At 40.3% G+C, this 19,969-nt stretch overlaps 1 protein-coding gene across 2 annotated transcripts in view; it reads left to right on the forward strand.

Annotated features, from left to right (window-relative positions):
- LOC135488412 (uncharacterized) overlaps window positions 1-19,702 on the forward strand; it is a 93,794-nt gene extending 74,092 nt beyond the window's left edge. For both annotated transcript variants that reach the window (XM_064773017.1, XM_064773018.1), the window contains 3 exons: window positions 9,815-9,856; window positions 15,891-16,075; window positions 16,401-19,702. In XM_064773017.1, the coding sequence (XP_064629087.1) occupies window positions 9,815-9,856; window positions 15,891-16,075; window positions 16,401-16,445 (272 nt within the window). In that variant the 3' untranslated portion in view covers window positions 16,446-19,702. The remainder of the gene's footprint in view (window positions 1-9,814; window positions 9,857-15,890; window positions 16,076-16,400) is intronic.
- Window positions 19,703-19,969: the final 267 nt, after the last annotated feature.

The raw sequence follows: 19,969 nt of genomic DNA on the forward strand, positions 1-19,969 counted from the left end.
GAGAAATTTGCACGTTAGAAATTATGCAAAAAAAAATCTGTCATTAAACGAGATATTCTTTTTACTACAGATTTAATAGAGAAATTATTCAATAACTTCTGTCGGTGACATAAGGGATTTATTTTATGGTATCTTAATTGCTACGCTGTCATTGTTAGTCATATTGCATAGTGAAATGCAGCATAAAGATTTCATAAAACGCGGCTCATAATTGCTTCATGAAATCTGAAACTATCGCTTCATTTAACTTTAATTATATCAAACTTTACGCAATGATGATTGCATCAATCTTTGCAGTTCCTCTTTGAATGCAAGAACATATTTATAGTGTAAACCACCAAGTATTCGCGCTTTTAAAGTTCATTTTCACGATTCGCGATTCGATTTTGCTATTTTTATTTTCGTAATTACCCAACGCCCGCTAAAATTAGACGGTTATTAGCAATGTAGTGCAGCTACGGTTGTGCTCTAATTGCGAGGCCATGGCGGCAATTTAGCGGAATCTGCGGAAACTATGGACTTTGCGAAACTTCGTTGAGACAGCATACAAAAAACAGACAAAACATAAAAAAGGCTAAGCTTCACCAAAAATTGTCAAATCGTGAAACTATACAAAAATGTTGAGGTCAATAATTATGTAATTGGTTGTGATAGATCCGTTACTTTTAGCGGATATTTAGTACATTCATATTTATGACACAATCATGTTTGTTTTCCTAATTTCTTTAATTTCTTTCTGAATCATGTTTTCAAAGCATCATACATGTAGCAAAAATAACATCATCAATCTCGATCATGCAGCGACATTTATTTCCGTTCCGTATATAGGGACATTAGGTTCATATCAATGTCAGTCTGCGTGGGCGGGTGATTAATGATCTAGGTAACCTAGTGCCGCCCATGCTATGTAGTTTAGGCGACAGAGACTAATAAAACTGTCCTATTGAAATCATGTAAAAAAGGTGTCATGTCGATGTCGGATTGGCTTGGCCTGGCAGACCCTTAGACTGCTTCCGGTCGGCACAGTCTTCAGCCAGATGTCTTCAGCAAAAGGATTCAAGGCTAATCTTGACAACAGTGGTTCCCAAGAAACAGCTTCCAATTGGGTCGAAACGCCTTATCCGACATGGGCATATAAACGCGGCTGTTATAAAACGCGGATTCCGCGGAAATCCTCGGAAAAATCACAGAGCCACCAGTAAATACGCGCATAATATTTAATGATAATTATATTATACAAAAACAACATAAATCATAAATCGGAGGCAAGAACTACCAGTTATCTGCACATTTCATCGGTCAGATTTTAATCCTCTGGAGCGCCATTCATGCCATTCCGATCGACTTTTCTCTCTTTTTTTCTTGGTGTTGATGAACTTTGCATGTTATCTTCGACACCACCGTGGTTCCTTCCCTAACGGAACACATTACGAGGCTGCTTTCAAGTGTGATTGATGCCCAGATTGATGTACGTTACGGTATATGCCTCCTTCAAATATTAGTCGATGACGAACTGAATTCTGGTCTACGAAAATTTTTTAGGACAATCTCCTTGCAGCTCGAACCTAACCAACCATATGAGACTGCACATTGGAGTCTATTTTAAGCAATCACAAAAACTTACTTCGCGGCCCGTCTAGAGTATAAGTTTATTTCAAACCACAAGGTGCTTGTGATTTACGGCGGATACAGTGCACCATATAACGGGGATTCCCAAAGACCTTGTCACCAGGAGTACTTCATGCGCACAACAATGCACACTACTAATATGAAAAACTCTCACCTGCGGTTCAGGTAGCCACCCTGTAGCCAAGTTAGATTTTTCCGCGGATTTCCGCGGAATCCGCGTTTTATAACAGCCGATATAAACGTACATAACGACCGTACGATTTGTCACAGCCAGCGTTCTCTAGATTCTTTTAATGACGTTACTCCTTACATGTATCTGTAACGACTAGGTTCCTACATGAAGCTATAATTTACACTGAAGCCCTTCGTTTTTTTCACGTTACTTTCTTCAAGCAGGCTTTTACTTCCAAAGATATTCCGATATTTCTATGACACTGAGCGCAATAGGGATTAATTTGTATTTGATGAAGCGAGTCTTATCTGCAATCCTGAATCCTTTTTAACGGATTTTTCTAATCAGCTTGCCCTTCTTGTAAAAAGTCGCAAGCTTGTTTGGAAGGAAATGGACCACTTTGGCTAACGTCATGAAGCAAGTGCTATGTCATAAAACAGGAATATCCATTTGAGTAAGAATTAGAAGTTGGCTACAATTTCCGTGAATCCATGATGTACTTTATTTTAAGCCATCGTAAATGTAGCTTGATATCATGACGTTGCCCTTAGGCATTTCCCTATTCCAAAACAACATTCCACTGTCACACGACGGACGAGAGCATGGCCATGAAGGAGGGGTCGTTGAAAACAAAAAACAGAAAGGCAGAGACAAAACATAACAGGTTTTCATAAACCTTGGAATAGCATTCCGCGAAGATGACGTCACTGCAGCTGCTGCCCTCTATTTCCCCATCGCTGAATTACAGGCAATGTCGGACAAACATGCGGTTTCGTAATGGATTCAGGCTTTCTAACTAGGGCAGTTAGATTCAATCTGGCACATGTCCGAGTGTTGGAAATACTACATAATTGTTCTGAATATTTTTCTCTCTGACTCTATGGTATCATTCATGCTAAAAACAATGCAGGGTCAAAGATAATTGACTTTGAAATAAGCTCAAATGCGTAGAAATAAGTGTCGATGTCCGACTGTCACGTGACTAAAACGTCATCAATATCTTATGCAAATGACCTTGTGAACTATAAATAGTAACTTCGCGGAATGCTATTGCGGTACATACATTGCGGCAGTGTAGTGTTATGCTTTGGTCATATGGTGATGTAGTGCTCCTTAGGTCATGGGTGGTGTTGTGCTTTGGGGTCATGGTTTGTTTCTCGAGCCAGTCCTCTAATATGATGCGAGTGCTTTGGTCAAGGGTTCGATTCTTACGGCCTGTTTTGGAGATTTTTGATTATAGCCGACCTCATTTGCATAATTTGCATAAGTTTGGCGTGTCATATTCATAGACCCTGATGATCTTGGTAATGACACTTGTTCATGCAATTTCAGTAAGCTAATCACTATAAAACTGTTGATGTTCTTGATCTCGCCCTTTGACACGTATAAGAAATCGTTGATTCCCGGCATCATTCATGGGAGGGTTTCCCCTACATCGCACTAGGTAAACCATTTTGGAAATAAGGTCTCCCATGAGGGACCCCTCCCCTCATCACTTTCTGAAAAACGCGTTCCAGGGTGTCATTAATGTTCGCTACGAATTCACCTGTGGGGGCAGGGTGCGTCTTTAGATCACCAATTTTAATGGTTATTTTTATTGCTTTGAAAGCGAGAATAATTGACAAATGGTATAGTTTCACGACTATTTTTTACTAATTTACAGTTGGTGCAACAGGGACTAACAGAATTTTTATTTTGCTGATAAATATTAAGTTTATATGCTCCTCACGTCACAGGCGAGCTAAAACTGTGAGAAATAATTAGCAACCCCCCCCCTCGAACTCGTTTCTAAGGACGCTGTCAGTCAAACGTTTTTTGCTTTCAAAATATTTTGAGAAATATTTACTAGGTAGATCTTTCGGGATGGACGTCCAGTCAGTAATGCTTTGATAGCTGTGGCGGTCGGTTTTGATTCTGAGAAGACAGGGCTAAGGACAACGGTATGACAGAATATAATGGGACAGATTTCAACATGAGGTCCTCCGCCTATCAGCTTTGTCGGCGATTCCAGAAACGGGCTTCAATGGAACTTCAGGCGTATCAGGATCCTTATCGTAATTCCAGATCGAGGAACACGTTTACGAATGATGGTAGAACAAGAAGCCTGACACACGACAGGAACGAAGGGTATGTGCCGGCTTTCTCTGCTGCGAGGACACGTTCATTGATGCCTTTGAGATCAGTTACAGTTGGTCAGCGGAAGCCTGTAAGTCCGATATCCAGCGCGTCGAGTGACGAAGTGCGCCTCTTACAGTACTGGATTCCAGCAAATGCAGCGAAAGGTAGGCCGACTACAAGATCGATATTCGACTTCCCTCTACAGAAAAGGAATGTGGATGAGAGTGCTGTCGCAGGCTGCGTTGAACAGGGTGACAATAGTTCCTTCGCTTCATGCATGGAACGACAGTGGAGAAGTGTCAGCATTCAAAATAGATCAAATAGCATAGACAGCAGGGTTCACCCTTCAGCGTGTTCTTCGCCAAAACGAGGACCTTCCCCAAAAAAATCGGAACATTTCGTTTCGCCGGAATTCATTTAAGGGTCCAACACAAAGAAAATTGAATAGCCAGTTCGTTGCACCTGCTTTGCCCGATGTAAATGCCGGGCCAACGATTCGAATGGAATGCGGGAATGGCTTAAATGTCTGATACACCCGCTTATCAATAGAGCCCTCGATGCGAAGGACGAAAACGAACACTTATTTCTAATATACATGTTCAGGCGTGATATGGACTCAATGACCTGGATACTATTATGAGTCTAGATCGATTTCAAACAAGCCTTGTGTCCAGGTATGAAGTGAAATTCAACCATGCCACCCAATGTACATATTATTTCACTTCAACCTGAAGACGAGTCTTTGTTTGTAAAGAAGGATACGGTCAAAACTGGCGATTTACATTTTTGTTTGCTCAGCTCAAGAAAGATACGACTGTTAGAATCTTGAAATTACATTGATTACTCTATCATATATATCAGTGCCTAACATGGAACAAAACTAGAAAGTATTCGAGAGCCCATCAAAGTTCGAAAGGTTAAAGCGCACACCGATGTACATGTATCTGTTTTTCAAAACGTGCTAAATACTGCGGGTAATAACGCAAGATTCCCTGCTGTGTTTGTATTCTCAAACACCTTTGTAGTCATACAACATTGCGTAGAACTATATGCATTTGTCTCAGTAAACACTATCTATTTACACCTGATGTTGACTGTTAGCATATTATATCTCGTCTGGCTCTGTGCAGCCTACGTGTGCGTGACTTTTCTCAATTAGTACAATGAAGCCTTCGGTAATTTTTGGTAAATCTGGGTAGTTCCTTTTCTCGTAAATGCTAAATCGGATAGCTAGGCGGAACGAACGTAACACTTATAGTACAAAACTCCAAAAGAGAAAAAAAATTGCGGTTAGAGTGGGAATCGTATCCCATTGTTTTGCAGTCTTATCAATTAAAGAATACTGGGGTCCGTGAGCGTTGACAGTCTGGTGGCGCGGCCTACGGATAGATCGAGAGGGCGGTTTGGGGTTTCGATAATCAGGGCTCATCTTGATAATATCGAGCCCCTCAAAACAGCTTTCAAGGGTCGATAAGCCTAAATACGAGTCATGTATAATTGGATCATAGTCAATTTCGTGAAAGGAATTTTCTTCAAGAGGGAAATCCATTTGCAGCCTCTAGTTCTGAGCTAGAGTGTCATCCTACAATCAGGGTAGGTTTCATCATAATGTCAAGTGCGATTTTGCTTAAATCGCACAGCGCACGAGGCAACGAGAGCAAAAGCAAGTTAGTTTTATTATTTTTGTACACCAGATGCATTGTACATGTAATACTGCGATGATTTCTCCATTGAAGATTTCGCCGGATTGACAGTATGTTATCAGTTTTACGATTATTCTTCTCACGGCTATTGTGTATAGGAAGGAAATCAGGTTTTCGCGGGATTCCTTCGGGACGGCAGTCCATCCGCCAATATAATGGGCATTATCTCTGAAGCGTTCCCAATAAGGAGTGATTCTTCATAATCGATATCGCCGATCACACTGGTCGAGAATGGCTCTGTTCTGAATACAAATAAACTATCATTGGTCGTAACTGCTTTGAAATGGAACACAATAAGAACGTGGAAAGTCTCCGTGTGGGTGGGTTTTTTTCGTTTCTTCGTTTCTTTTTCTCAAGGGAATGCTGGAAAGAGAGAAACTGAGGCTATATTGGTCTGTAGTGGTCAGGACAGGATAGATGGGTGGTTTATAACCAAACAGAAATGGAATTGGATTGGCCACACACTGCGAAGGCCAATATGAGCATTGTTTGACACGCCTTGAGATGCCATATTACGGTATGGAGAGGCAGACCACGCACAACCTGGAGAAAATCCCCAATTAGGATGTCGCAATGGACTGCCCCGGGAGTCGAGGTATATCAAGACCAGCCACGGCTAAATTCCGCTTGCTATCAGACTCGATCTTCGCCTCCTTCATCTAAGTAACTTAAATATACATTCCATGACTTTCTCTTTCCCTCAAGCGTGTTCCAACGTTCGAGTCAACACGAGATGGGCGTCAGCTAATCAGTACTTTATCTCGAGGCAGTTAATTTGAACATCAAACCCAATCTTCATTTCAAATCTGACCTCCAAGAATTTGAGGGGGATTGAAAGACACGCGAATAAGACTGGGACGTCATGACGACTGATGCTGCCTCGGAGCTAATATACTAATACGATTTGGGTTGAGGTGCTTCGTGAGTATTGGCACTAGATTTCTAACATGGTGAAATTGATTAAGATAGTATGGAAGGTATGAATAAAATGATCGTTGTCAGTCTCAATGAATGATTCTACCATTTTGAATAGTGTTGCAACTGCGGAAAGCCCGAGTATCTCATGAAGAATCGAACCCGTGGCCATGACTCGATCATTTCCACGGACAGAGCAAACTTACAATTACCTGTCCTGCCACCTCTTGAACTAGACTTTCGTTCTGTGATGTAGGATTTCGAGACCGACGAACCACGATCCGGTCTTAAAATGACTTCATCAGCACGATCTGACGTCTTTGGGATCAATGGGCGTATTATTTTATTTATTTGACAAGACGTTACATTAGTGAGGTTTCAGTTCATTCAATAATAAGATCGGCGATGGAAAGGGATAGACAGGGGTTTGCGGAGACAATGCATTTTGACCTCGTGCGGTTAGAGGTTTGGTATCACTGAGCTCGGGAAGGAAGTCAAGCCCGGCGGCCGGGTTTTTTGGGCGTAAATGCCCTGTCATGTTCCAGCCTGGTGATTTTTTGCATGGAGCTGCATATCAGGGGTATTTTCTTTACCATCGCTCTTTGTTCCAAAGTGAAAAACACACACCAGCAGTAAATAAAGAACAGTGACTAGCCACAATAAGTTGAATTGGTTAAAACATTCAGTATGAACGATACTTTTCACCTAAAGTTGGTTCATAGTCTGTAGGTTTAGCAAGCCTGGAACGTAGAAATACGAAGTATACGAAAGTCTATCGTGACGTCAAGTAATGTTCTTCTACAATCACGCGACACTCGTACATATACGATCGTCTTAACAGTTGTACGAGGAATCGGTGATTTTTTTCAAAAAAACTCGACGACAAAGTATACTTCATACTTCGTCGTTCGTAGCTTTTCGTAATGTTTGCAAAACCTGCCAAATACAAACTTAGATGCCTCCGCGCAGTCCGTTTCGGGAAAGTTTGCAAAGTTATAGTTGTTAAGAGTTCGTTTCAGGAAAGTTGGTAAAGAGTTTGATTCACAACGTATAGAAAGCTCCGAAGGAAAAAAAGTTATTTGGCGCCAAACAATTGAGGCAGTAGGTCAGCCTGGTGCAATCTACTGAGGCAATCAGCCCATGGCCGATGATACGGAGGACGGACCATTCAGAGCGCAATCACCCGACTGATTGCTCATTGCTTTCTGGTATCAATAGGTTATTCCAGCGAAGTTTGCCAACTCGAAATTCAGGCAAATGTCAAACATTGATATCGTATAAACAGCAATATCTTTTTATGGCTGTGATTATATGCCGTAATAACTCGTGACATGACACGCGATTTTAACAACTAACAAACATCACGATACATAACGTTTCAAATCGATGATAAATTCGATACAATTGGCATTGAATTGACTATTCACTTCAAGATAATGTGAAAGGTTCCTGTATGATATTTTGAGGCGCAACATGAAAGGGTCAATGCAATATCAAGCGTCAGTCGCTACCATGTTTATTCCCATGTAAAACACCGGAATTGAATTTCAAGGTCAGTGTTCCATGTCACGTGATTTCCCTCAAAATGGCCGGTGGTTTACTTTGCCGTTCCAGTCTAATGTCAATTTCTTTGTCTGAATAATTGCTTCCAAGTGCATGCATTTAGTCAAGTTGATTTCAATTAATGATAAGTGATACTGGTGATCAGATATAGATTAAGGGTATGACTACCGTGGCAATATTGGCCTAAAATAATCATTGCAAAATTGCCCAGTGACACCAGGCTGACCTTATCGAGGTGATGGTTTGCTGAAATGATGAGGTTTGATGGGAATACTTAAAAACTATTGCAATTCGTGACAACAAATTGAGCTTAAAGTTTTTAAGAATTCATGTTAAAGAGGCCTTATTTAAGGTTAAATAGATGTCTACCTGACGACCAATGTACTTGGACTGTACTTTAAGTGTTTGGCAACATAATTGGACTCATCAAAGCCACGATAAACCATGTCATTGTCATTCAAGAGACTATCATTTGTGGTGTTTCGAAATTACTTTTTCCAACCTTCGTAAAATTTATTTTCTAAAAAGATTTACGTCACCATCGTCGCCTACACCAAATCGACATGGGGAAGTTTTCTCGTTACGGAAGGTTAACAATGCCACGGTACATCGATAGTTGATAGCTGTCGGGATGAACCCGAAACAAATTGAGATATACCAAATCGCAGACCATGAGTTATGATACCAGTACATGTATATACCTCATAGCCAACAAGTAAAATTAACTGCAAATGACTCCTTAACAAATTTACGCGTACACCTGGTAGGAAATGAAAATAGATAAACTGGCTGATCGAGGTGTCGAGACGGTGTCACACGATAGATTTAAGTTATGCTGGCAAATCGAAGATTATAAGAAAGAAAAAATAACTTTTGTCACACCTGTACGCATACTATCCAATTCATGTGGTAAAGTGAATTGTTGTCATTAGCTAAGTTTAGTTGAGGTCTGTATACAAGCTTAGGTCAACTGAGAGAGGTCGTAGATAAAGTAGCGAGACAGTCATCCTGAGGAAATCAGAAGTTGATATTCGCTTCTCCGACCCTGCAAACACACACAAAAAGAAACGAACATTAACCCCTAATTTCCTCAGGATGGGAGACGGTATGAATCTGATGCAAAAAAGCTATCTTGTTATTCATGCGATTAAAAATGGGAAAATTAGCTGCTGGCAAAGGTAAGCTAAGGATAGCTTGGGTGGGGAAGGTGATGCACGCCATAATCTATTGGTAGTATAAAAAGAAATCGACTCCTGCCTGCTGTTGTTAACTGTTGATCGGAATTGTAATAAACCCGTCTTTCCGGGTGTCAATTTCTTCTTCGGTTGTTTCTCATTATGGATAATGTGTCAGATGTCAATACTAATATCACAAAATACAACATCGATTTGTATGATGAGAAATCTATCAATGGTGAAGAATTTGTCAAGTAAGGGAGTTGGTCACAGTGACGAGTCTTATCCTCATAACGTATATGGGAACGCTGCTGTGAGCTCGATTTCTCACCAGTTAGGCAACACCACTCTCTGATCATCATCTTCATCAACAGCATGATCATCGTTGTCGCCATCATCATCATTACCGCATTTTCTTTTTCAGATTTTGCCTGAAATTTTTGTAATCCAGCGGTACATCCGAAGAAACAAAACAAAGGTCGGGAATACATCTTTTTTTGAATTATTTCCTAAAGAAATTTCTTTCTTCCTCTTTTCAGGTAAATGCAAAGGACGATGGGCAATACACGCATGCGCGGCAGGTAAGCATCCTTCTAAATCCCGTTCTCGCGGGACCCGTGCATTGTTCGGCAAGAAATTGTGACCTCATTGTGCTTTGTTGACAGGTTGCATCTTCCTAAATTGACACACAAAACAAACATTTTCATATTCGTGAGGTCGAAAGGACCAGTTAATTGCTAAAAAAACACAGGAAGCATCGTTTTCAAATCTATGTCTGAATGTTCTCCAATCCCGCCAGCCATGACGGCACCCCCATTGATGAACAGTACACATAAAAATGCAAGTGACGTCACGACTAATTTGTGTGTGACACGATTTTTGTGTCTCTTGTACTTTATTCAGTTCTTCGCTATCTCCGTTATCCTTTATCTCAGTGACATGCAAGTGACATGATCTACGGGTCATTTCGAAACGATGTTGCCGGCCATACACTAGATTGTAAGCTTGTTATATCAGCTTTAAACGGGAATTGAGATATTCAGTCATAAGTGGATTTGGTAAGAAGAACGCGTCCATCAGTCAGTTAGTTTGCCATTACAGTCATTCATAAATACTGGTTTACTCCTCATTGATGTCAACTCTTGCACTTGTTTGACGGTCTAAGTGATAGCTTGTTGACTTACCCATCTCTAGATTGATTGATATCGTTTGATGTCAGCGGTATGTTAGCTACTGAACCACATTTTATAACTTGCAATCTTTTTATGTCTTTCTTCAAAAGCAACTGGATTATCAGGTAGACGTCTTTTCCGTCCCCCGACGTCTATAATTTTATTCAAACATCAACATGATTTTAACCATGAGTTCAAACAACTCTGGGCCATTTCCTCGCTGATTAGATGCCAAGGGGAATGTTAAATATAAAAGTACAGTTGCTGCTTACATGAAACATGTTTTACAGTTCGAAGTGATCTAAGGATGTGCAAGTTATATAAACCAATACCGTTGGCCTAGCGGTTAAAACGGGAGGTCGAAGGTTCGAGGCCCGCTGGTAAAATCTTTCCGATGCGGCGCCCGCCGGTTCGTTAGCCGCCAGCTCGTTAAAAGTAGGGTACAAACTGTCTTCTCGCCAGGCATTAGGGATAGGAGTTTGGAAGTAAAGAGTGTCTCATGAGCCAAAGCTGACTGGCCCCGATAAAATACCCACACCTAAAAGAATGCTTCCCTTATTGATAGCTGGTTCCCTTCAAACTCATCAACATTCAAAAGACGGTCTCGTCTCATCTGCGATCATTCACTGACTAGATTAACTGGTGGAAAAAACATAGAAGCCGTTTGCCGTCTGTGTGCGTGGCTGGTTAATACCATCTCGCGATTGAGCGTTCCTTTTGATGTGTCTAAACCATGATTCGTTTTTACATCTCACCACGAACAGTTGATTCTTCTTGAGCTACAATGTACATGTAGATTGTCACTTGCCGAGATTTAACCCTCCCGTTTTAATTTGATGCACACGGCATCCACGGACATTGACACACGCCAATGACGCTGGCGACCACTGCTTCGGGCTGCAAAGCTCTACGCTGTGATGTCAAAGTTAAGACTAATTAATTAATCCATCAATGATTTGTTTCATCGCACTAAAAAATCTCAACATTTCTACTTTTTCTTTCACATTCCAGCAGTTATACGACCGTTAAAGATCCAACTGTTGATCTTGTCTGTGTCCCTGCCCGCTATTTTCACAACTGTTGTTGACTTCATATTTGAATTATGTGGGTCAAATAAACTTACCTAATACACAATCTAAAACCAAGAACTTTGCTTCGGGCAGGCAAGGGTTCAGATGGGTACGGTTTACAAACGGTAGTTTCTTTACCACATCAGAGCTATAAACAGAAATTGAGGGGGTATCTCCCGAGGTATTGAGAATGCCAACATCAGAACATCTTTCATTGTGCATTCACGAGTGTCCTGAAGCTTTTTTTACTGACGGAACTTTTCAAAGGAAATCCTCCTCAAAGACTACGACAAACGCGGTAAACGGCTCTTGAAAGCTTAACGACTCAGTTAGCCATGTTACTGTACAGTTTCAAACATATATAATGTCAACCAGATTAAAATCTTTGAAACTTAAAGGGCTACGCCATTTGTAATTACTGATGGTCCATGAAAGTAGAAATGCAGTCATACGCAATGCAGTCATTATGTGTACGAATTTGCTGAAACTTGGTATTATCTGTCTACACAAAGGCAATGCTGAAATTTATGTTTCGTACATATTCACGCAGGCGTATGCCGCCTTTAGAGATGAATCTGTTCATAGCGTGATTATGTATCTGTTCAAAGCGTGATTAGTTTAAATGTGAGTAGAAATGACGTCATGAGACGTTAAAAAATATATCTTGCCATATCTGGCCATGCGGATTTGCCTCTCCCGAGCGAGAAAATAGATACCTCTCCTAGATATGAATAGAATTGCGGAATCCCGAAGGATACCCATCTCTTATGGAGTCAGACGTACTTCATCTGCGTGAAAAACTATGACATACTAGAATAGGTCTCATCACTCATGAGACAGCTCGAATTTTTTAACATATTATTCAGAGTAGCACAAACACATGCATGTACATTTTGTTTTTATTAATGGATTAATGATTTCAGGGAAACATGGCGAAATTATTACTTGCTAATCTTCGGTCAGACTGTCACATCTAAAAAATTCGGAAAGATTTTGCAGAAAAATATACGAGAACGTATTATTGTCTCACTTGGGACCATCATGTTCTTTGTTATTGGTAAAAAAATATCAGGTATTGTATTTGCGCTTAAAGGGTTAAGGAAAGTGAATCAACTCAAAAATCGTCGTGAACCGTCTCGTCGCACTTAAAGCTGACATAGGTGTCTTAAGCTAATTGAAATTTAAGCGGCACCATGTCTTATCGACCGCGGTTTACAAATCGATATAATCCATTTGGAGAGCATACGCGGAGCTCGGATATGTCAGCATTGAGAGGTGACCTACAATACATTGGAAAGGGGATTATATCGGTCTGATCTTGGAGAAAGTGAGATTGGTGACAACGCCCTCCAGCTTAATAAATTACACTACCGAGGCGGTGGGTTTCTGCACCATGCTAGTCTTTACTTCCCATCTCAACACTGGAAAGACGCGGACCGTTATTCTCTACAGCATGTTGACTTCGTCGATAAAGCTAAAACATATAACCTTCTTTTTTGCAAAGCTAGCCAAGTTTTTTTCTTAAGGCATTTCCCCTTTGAAGCCTACACTATCATCTGCGTTGCCACTCAGCTTTGCTATGGAAGGCTAGAGTACTCACGGATATGAGGCTATAAACACTGTCTGAGATGGAAGGCCTTTAAAACTAAATTTGATGTTAAAACAAATTGAAATAGACCAACACTGCCAGTGGCTTTCGACCGTTTTAAGAAGTCCAAATAAACAACTTGACGATTAAAACTTCTTTTCACCGGGAGTAAAGTCCTTTTCAAATCATATGGGTCGAATTGAAATTCATTACATTCACATTTATCTTGTCTTATTCTGATGCATAGTTGGTAAATGGATAAAACGAAATTCAATCTCGATAAAAACAACGCATGTAATTCAAAACGAATTGATCAATCATAGATTGCCATCACTGGAACAATCAGTACCGAAGCGATAATCAAGAGCCTCTTAAATCAATGTAGCCGTCGTCGCGATGCCCCCATAAATTTACAAGTCTATTTAATACACCAATTACCGTGGGCATTCGAATCAACCTCAATCGTCACCTCATAGTTTAGCTGATTGTTTCCCATCAGCTGAGACCCGTTCTCTCATTACGAATAAATGAGTGAATTGATTGTGTTCATGCTGTGACCGTGTTTTCGATCAAATTGTTGCCAGTGTCATCTCACCAAGGGAGCGAGATCTCAAACTTTCTAGTCCCCGATACCAACAAATACACGGATCAAACCTTTCGAATTAGCACCAATCATCACATCATCTTCATATCACATCGTCAATAGATTTCGCGAATTGTTTCCCAACAAGAACCATTATTCTATCATCAATAAAGGAATGAATAGATCATGCCAAAGTAGATCAAATTGTTCATCCTAATGATAGTGAAAAGGTTTAGAGCTCGGGATGAAAGGCATTCGTTTGACCAGCGCTTGCTGCAGCCATAGGCTATGGTTGAGTTTTATGGCTGGCGTCAAACCCTTTTTCCATCTGGAGTCTGATGGAGAGACAATTGCAACGGTTTTGAGTGTTCCCCTTATTTCAGTGTTTCCATTGACAACTAAAGAGACCATGACTGGTGGGAAACAGAAAAACGCGTTAATCTGTCTTTCAGTGTTCTTACACAATGACGCAGACACGCGGCAATGAAACACTCGAAAACATAACACCAAGATCAAATCGCATTATTGCAACTTAAAATGAGATAAAAAATGACAGTGCCGGCATTTAAGAACAAAGAAGTACCCTCCTTGTAAAAACTGATGGGTTGCCTGGTCATCATTGGCAAAGATATCTGTCCAGAAACAGACACCCCTTTTCCTAATCCAGTCGCCTCGCTAGAATCGGTGCATTATTGCCGTCAAATCGATCGTGTCATTACGGTCAGCGTTTCGTTTACCGCTGAATCAGAAACCATTTACTGATAGCCATTCACAAATCAGGTTAATACAGAGATTGTTGGCCTCATTGGCTGCTCGGTGGCATTTTAGGTCTGAGAGTGCCAGAGTTGTGGATTAGGGGACGGTTTGGCATTCTGGGAGGTGTTGAATAAACATGATGTCCCAGAAAACATTCTGCCCTTTAACGAATAGACTGCAGGGCGTATACATGACCATACCTCCCCGACAAAGACGTCCGATTGCTGGTTTGGCGTTTAGCTTTTCGGAGGTGTTGAACGAATCGTAAAACAATGGTCCCCTTCATAGAAATTCTTTGACGTTGGTCTAAAGCATACGGGAAAGTGCTTATAACTGGCGTCGACTTTCTGTCCGCAAAAATCCGCAACACAGCGAATATGGAAATCAAGTCCCTTCATTCAGTTGGTGTGGCCCCCGTGTACGATGAAACTCGGCTTCCGGCTGCCAGGTTTCCTGATTTGATTTCACACAGTTCGATTTTACTGAAGAACCTAAGAAGTTTTCCTTAATCTTATCACATCTCACATCATTTGACAGCATCAAAAAACATCTTTGACTGTCATCTGTCGACATCTTCATTTTTCAATACGATCTTACTTTTCAATACTTCAAAAGAGGTTGTACTCGCTTCAATTCTTTCCTTGACGTAAATCAGGACCCGCGCATAGTGCTGAAGAGACATTGTACCAGAGAAACCTTTCGTTCCATAGAGTAGAACATTCAACAAAAAGTTGTCGACTTGGACGACACTTTGGTATTCTGTTCAGGGTTGAAAAGATAGAGTATCTGAAAATATTCCTTTCGTGGAATATGTTATGGTCAAAGTGGCGGGTTGGCGCACTTTGGTATTCTGGAAATGTTGATCAGACGGTGTCTTGGGGAACATAACCTTTTATAATAAACTATAGTTGACATGGTAAACGGCTTATAATTTTTTTCATCTGTCAGTTTCTCTTTGCTCATACAGTGGCGGATCGGAATCACCTGGGATAGGGAAAAACAAAGACTTTCATAAGTAAACAACGAGACTAAATGTCCGAAACTCTAGCTGAAAAGGATTAGATCCGAGGCTGGCAATGCAAAAATATTGAAAAAATCATTCCTTGTTTTGTTTGGTAGCCTTCTCGTTTTCATCCTAAGCTCCCCGTGGTATACCGAGGTCAACACCGATATGCTAACGTCCTGGCGATGAATATAACTGACTGTTCACTGTCACTAAGACCAGTCGTACGACGATACAAAAAAATAGTTCCATTATTCAACAAAAACAGGTGTTCCGACAAATATTTCAAATTTAACACTTTCTATTTTCAGAGTCAGTAGAACCATTCGGATATTTCGATTCAGCTTTTGAGCATATTTTACACAAGTTGTTACAGAGACATGAACTATGATTGGTAAGCATTTGCAGTATCCTTGTATATAGAGATTGCTTTCTGCTTCCAGGGAATGGCGGCAAAAGATCTGACCCTAGATTACAAATACACATACCATCGGAACGACAACGGACACTCCAGGACATGCTAGAAATACTCAGATCGAGGCTTCTTGAGGACGAGGCTAACGAATTAGAAGAAGAGGAACTACCAACATACGAAACGACGGAAAATGACGACATGTGGAATAGATTAGTAAGTAAACATTTAGGAGATTGTTGAGAGTAAAGCGAACCACAATGATCTTATTCCAATCCAGCAGACTATCGTTCCCAAGGAAAATGTTCTTTTCCGTGCATGGTGACGGATTAGTATATCCTTCCTTAGAGTCACCTGGCCTTCGATACCTCAGAGATAAGCATGTTATTCTGAACATTTCTGCTATGTTCTGGGTTTTTTTTACTCCCTGCTTTTTGTGTCCAATAAAAAATGTTTTTGCTGTTTTTCGTGACTTTTCGGGCTTAACTTCACCATCAGCCTCACGAAAGCCTTACTAATGCCATCGTTTCTTTCTTTACAGTACTCAAAACTGAAGGAACGCCAGTCCTACGCGGTCGCCAAATAATAAAACTTGGCGTCCGAGGTGGGCCACGTGTCGGACAACATATCAACCTGGACCACAACAATCCCTGTACAGAAGATTCTGCACCTAAAACGTGTCGGATATATTTATTTTTGTGACTAGCGCTGTAGTACCTATTGTGAGGCATCCAAATGAAGGAAATCCGTCAGTCTATCCGTTAAGCTAGATTAATACTTCAGAAATATTCGGAGTCACGACCAGCGCAACCAGGCCCAAGAAATGTCTCTCTCGTTTGCACCAATGGCGGATTTTATCGCTAAAATTCGAGAAGGCACTAATATACGAGCCTCGTGATATGGAGTACTAACCTTCAGTCTATCGGAGATGCAAGCAGTCTCATATGCGGTTATATTTTGTGTCAGCAACTCGTCCAATTGTTGTAATCAAAATGGCCTTCACCCCTTACAGACGTCATCGGAAGCAGTGTACACATTTACTGCTGACGTCATCATTGCAAGCACACTATGACACGAAGTATGCAAAAGAGTTTGTGTGGAGTAAAGGCAATAAGGTTACATGATGAAAACGTCTAGATTAGCCTGACCTTAGCTCCTTATACACATACGTCATCAGCAGTTTACACAAGAACTGCTGAGGTCATCAAGATAATGTGCACTCTACGAAATGGAGCGGAAGAAAAGTAGTATAAAGGGCAATGGTGATGATTCTTGCGACGAAACAATATCAACTTCAGTTCGTGACTGTATAATATAATATAGGCTTTCAAATATCTCTTGCTGTTTTCTACGTCATCAGTTTAGGACAATGACGTCAACACGTCCTCGATAACGTCACCAATCAGTAGAAGTGCTGTCAACAGATTGGAGTTCTTTCGTGACATGTCAAACATGATGTAAGGGATCAACGAAGTCAAGAGATACTTTGGAATCGATTGCAAACTATCAACGTTCCATTACACAATTTTCTCGAAGTCAGAGGCCCATTTCGGAATTTGTTTTTCAAGGACACGTTTACATGACTCTGTTTTAACGATAATCTTTTAACTTCCTCATGTTAAGTGCAGTTCCTTATATCTAACGTCACTATCTTATTGTGCAGTGCCGAATATTTTGAAGTAATTCATCTGTTGAACCCAAATACTTTAACAGGATATCGAATATCAGAAAGTACGTAGGCTTAGCTAGCCGTTTGTTGCGAAAACAAGTCGAAATATATATATGAATTTACCAAGAAAGATTCCAACAAGCTTCCAACAACATTTTCACCATGTTGAACGACTTTTTGCGGCTGAATACTGCATATCATGTCTTCTGTTTTAGTGTACGGTCAATAAAGGAAGAATAATGGACGAAATGTATCCTTCAATAACATACATGGCCATTTCTAATACCGTTTAACAGTTACCAAGCCAATAGAAATTGCTATTTGCAATAGCATTTAAAAGTTACCAAGCTAGGAAAAATTGCTACTGCCAATACTATTTAACAATTACCGAGCGAAGTGAAATTGCTATTACCAAAAGCATTTAACACGTATATAAAAAAGAGTGAAATTGTATGTAGCATCAGTATGTATGGTATAATCCTTGAAAAAAAACCTGAAGATTATTTTGTAAAACTTCTAAATTACTGTTAATTACGACTTATTTATACATAAAAGTACGCAACAGGTAACTGACTTATTACTGCACTAATTTGTGTTGTATTTTGTCAATGTATGCGCTACAAAATTATGTTTCATTTATAGAGTGTTTTCACGGTGAGCCGTGTTGGAGGCAGAACAATGATTTGTCGTGCCTGAATCGATTGTTGTCACGGTCATTCGGGCTTGCTTTCTTGTGTCTGTCCCCCCAGCACGGTAGGTGATGACGCCACGTGAAACCACTCTATTGGATATTGTTTTCATGTTAATTCAGAAACTATATGTACTTGTGTGAATGGCCCTTTATACATCTGATCACTGAAACCAAAACTATTTTTTTTAGTATATTTGAGCAGTTACTATTAAGGCCGAAGCTACTTCCGTAATTCTACCTGATAGTGATGTATTGCAGTGACGCCAGATAGTCGAATAAACACTTTTCTTTCGCACTCTGTAGAAATAAGTTCATTTTGTACCAATAAAAAAATTCACTGATGATTTCAAAAGCTTTATGCACTTGATTTGTTTTTGGCCTATAACTCTAATACTGTTTTGTAATAAGAAGTTTGATGGCGAATCCACTTGGAGGCAACCGTAAAGTTTGGTTGAGCTTTAACCTTATTAAGCTAGGTTTCCCCTGTATGCGATTGCAACGATGCACGCGTTACGGCCTTGCTATTTTAAGCAAAGAACAAGAATTTGGTTCTGCGATTATGCATGCCCTGTGCGATTCAAGCAAAATCGCATTCAGTGTATCCAACCCATACATGTATAAATGATATCGTACAATGGCAACTCGTTTTGTACAGTGTGACACCAATCTCGATCTTCTTGCAATTTTGACAGTGTATAGAGGGATATGAATATGCCATTCTGTGAATAAATGTTCTTTCTTTAGACTTTTAGATGTAAGGAGTCCTTAGTTTTTTCTCAGTTTTGGCAGTGAATCCCTGTCAATTCTTTGCCAAAACCATTTTATGCTTTCATAGAGTTCTAGATTACACATGAACTTATCATCCTCCTTTATGGGTAATTTCAATTATTTGAAGAACCCGTAATAACCAGGAAATACTTAGATTTCTACAGCACTCTGACGTCAGCCATTTTGAGTCTCCAAAACTGTATCACCAATAGATGGCGCTGAGTAAATTGGGAAAAAATGGATCTCCAATGGGCTTTAATCATATTCATTTCAACTCACTTACTTAGCAAATTTCTTTAGATCTCATTCTAGTCCCGCCTCGATCACTCGGCCATTTGTTTCCATTGCTTTTGAATAAATGTACTTTTTAATCATTTTCGTTTATTCAATAATAATAGAAATACAACAGTTTTCATCTCCAAAGTTCCGAGGTTTTGATGACTGACGTGGACCTCCCGGCTTTCTGTCATGTTTAATTCAGGCAGGCGGTGTAATGTGACGACATCCTAGTCAGAATCAAACATTGATCACAACAGCTCGATGCATGCAACGACCATTAACAATATGGCACGAAATCACCTGACTAACACGTCGTCATGTTACCCCCTCCGTGATTCAGGTATATTTTGCCACACACGACCCCATTGTAAGGACAAATTTGGCTTCTGCAAATAAAACTAAGCAAATAAATTGTGAAATTATTTTGATTTTTATACATTGCCTTCAAGTTATGCTTTATTAGTTCTTACAATTAAAGAAACCCCAAACTATCAGCTAAACCAGATGGTTTGCCGCGTTGAGAACCATGCGAACATCCTGTCACGTGCTGATGACGTCACGAGGTAAGGTGATCGTGCAGAAGTGCTGCCGTCGCGCGTCTCAACAACGAATCTTGACTATCTGGACGGTCTTGTAAAACATAAATAAAGTAGTCACGTCTCCGTGTCTATTTGTTTCTTTCAAATTCTCGTCTTCATACCAC

Source organism: Lineus longissimus, chromosome 5, assembly GCF_910592395.1.
Source record: "Lineus longissimus chromosome 5, tnLinLong1.2, whole genome shotgun sequence".
Lineage (NCBI taxonomy): Eukaryota > Metazoa > Nemertea > Pilidiophora > Heteronemertea > Lineidae > Lineus > Lineus longissimus.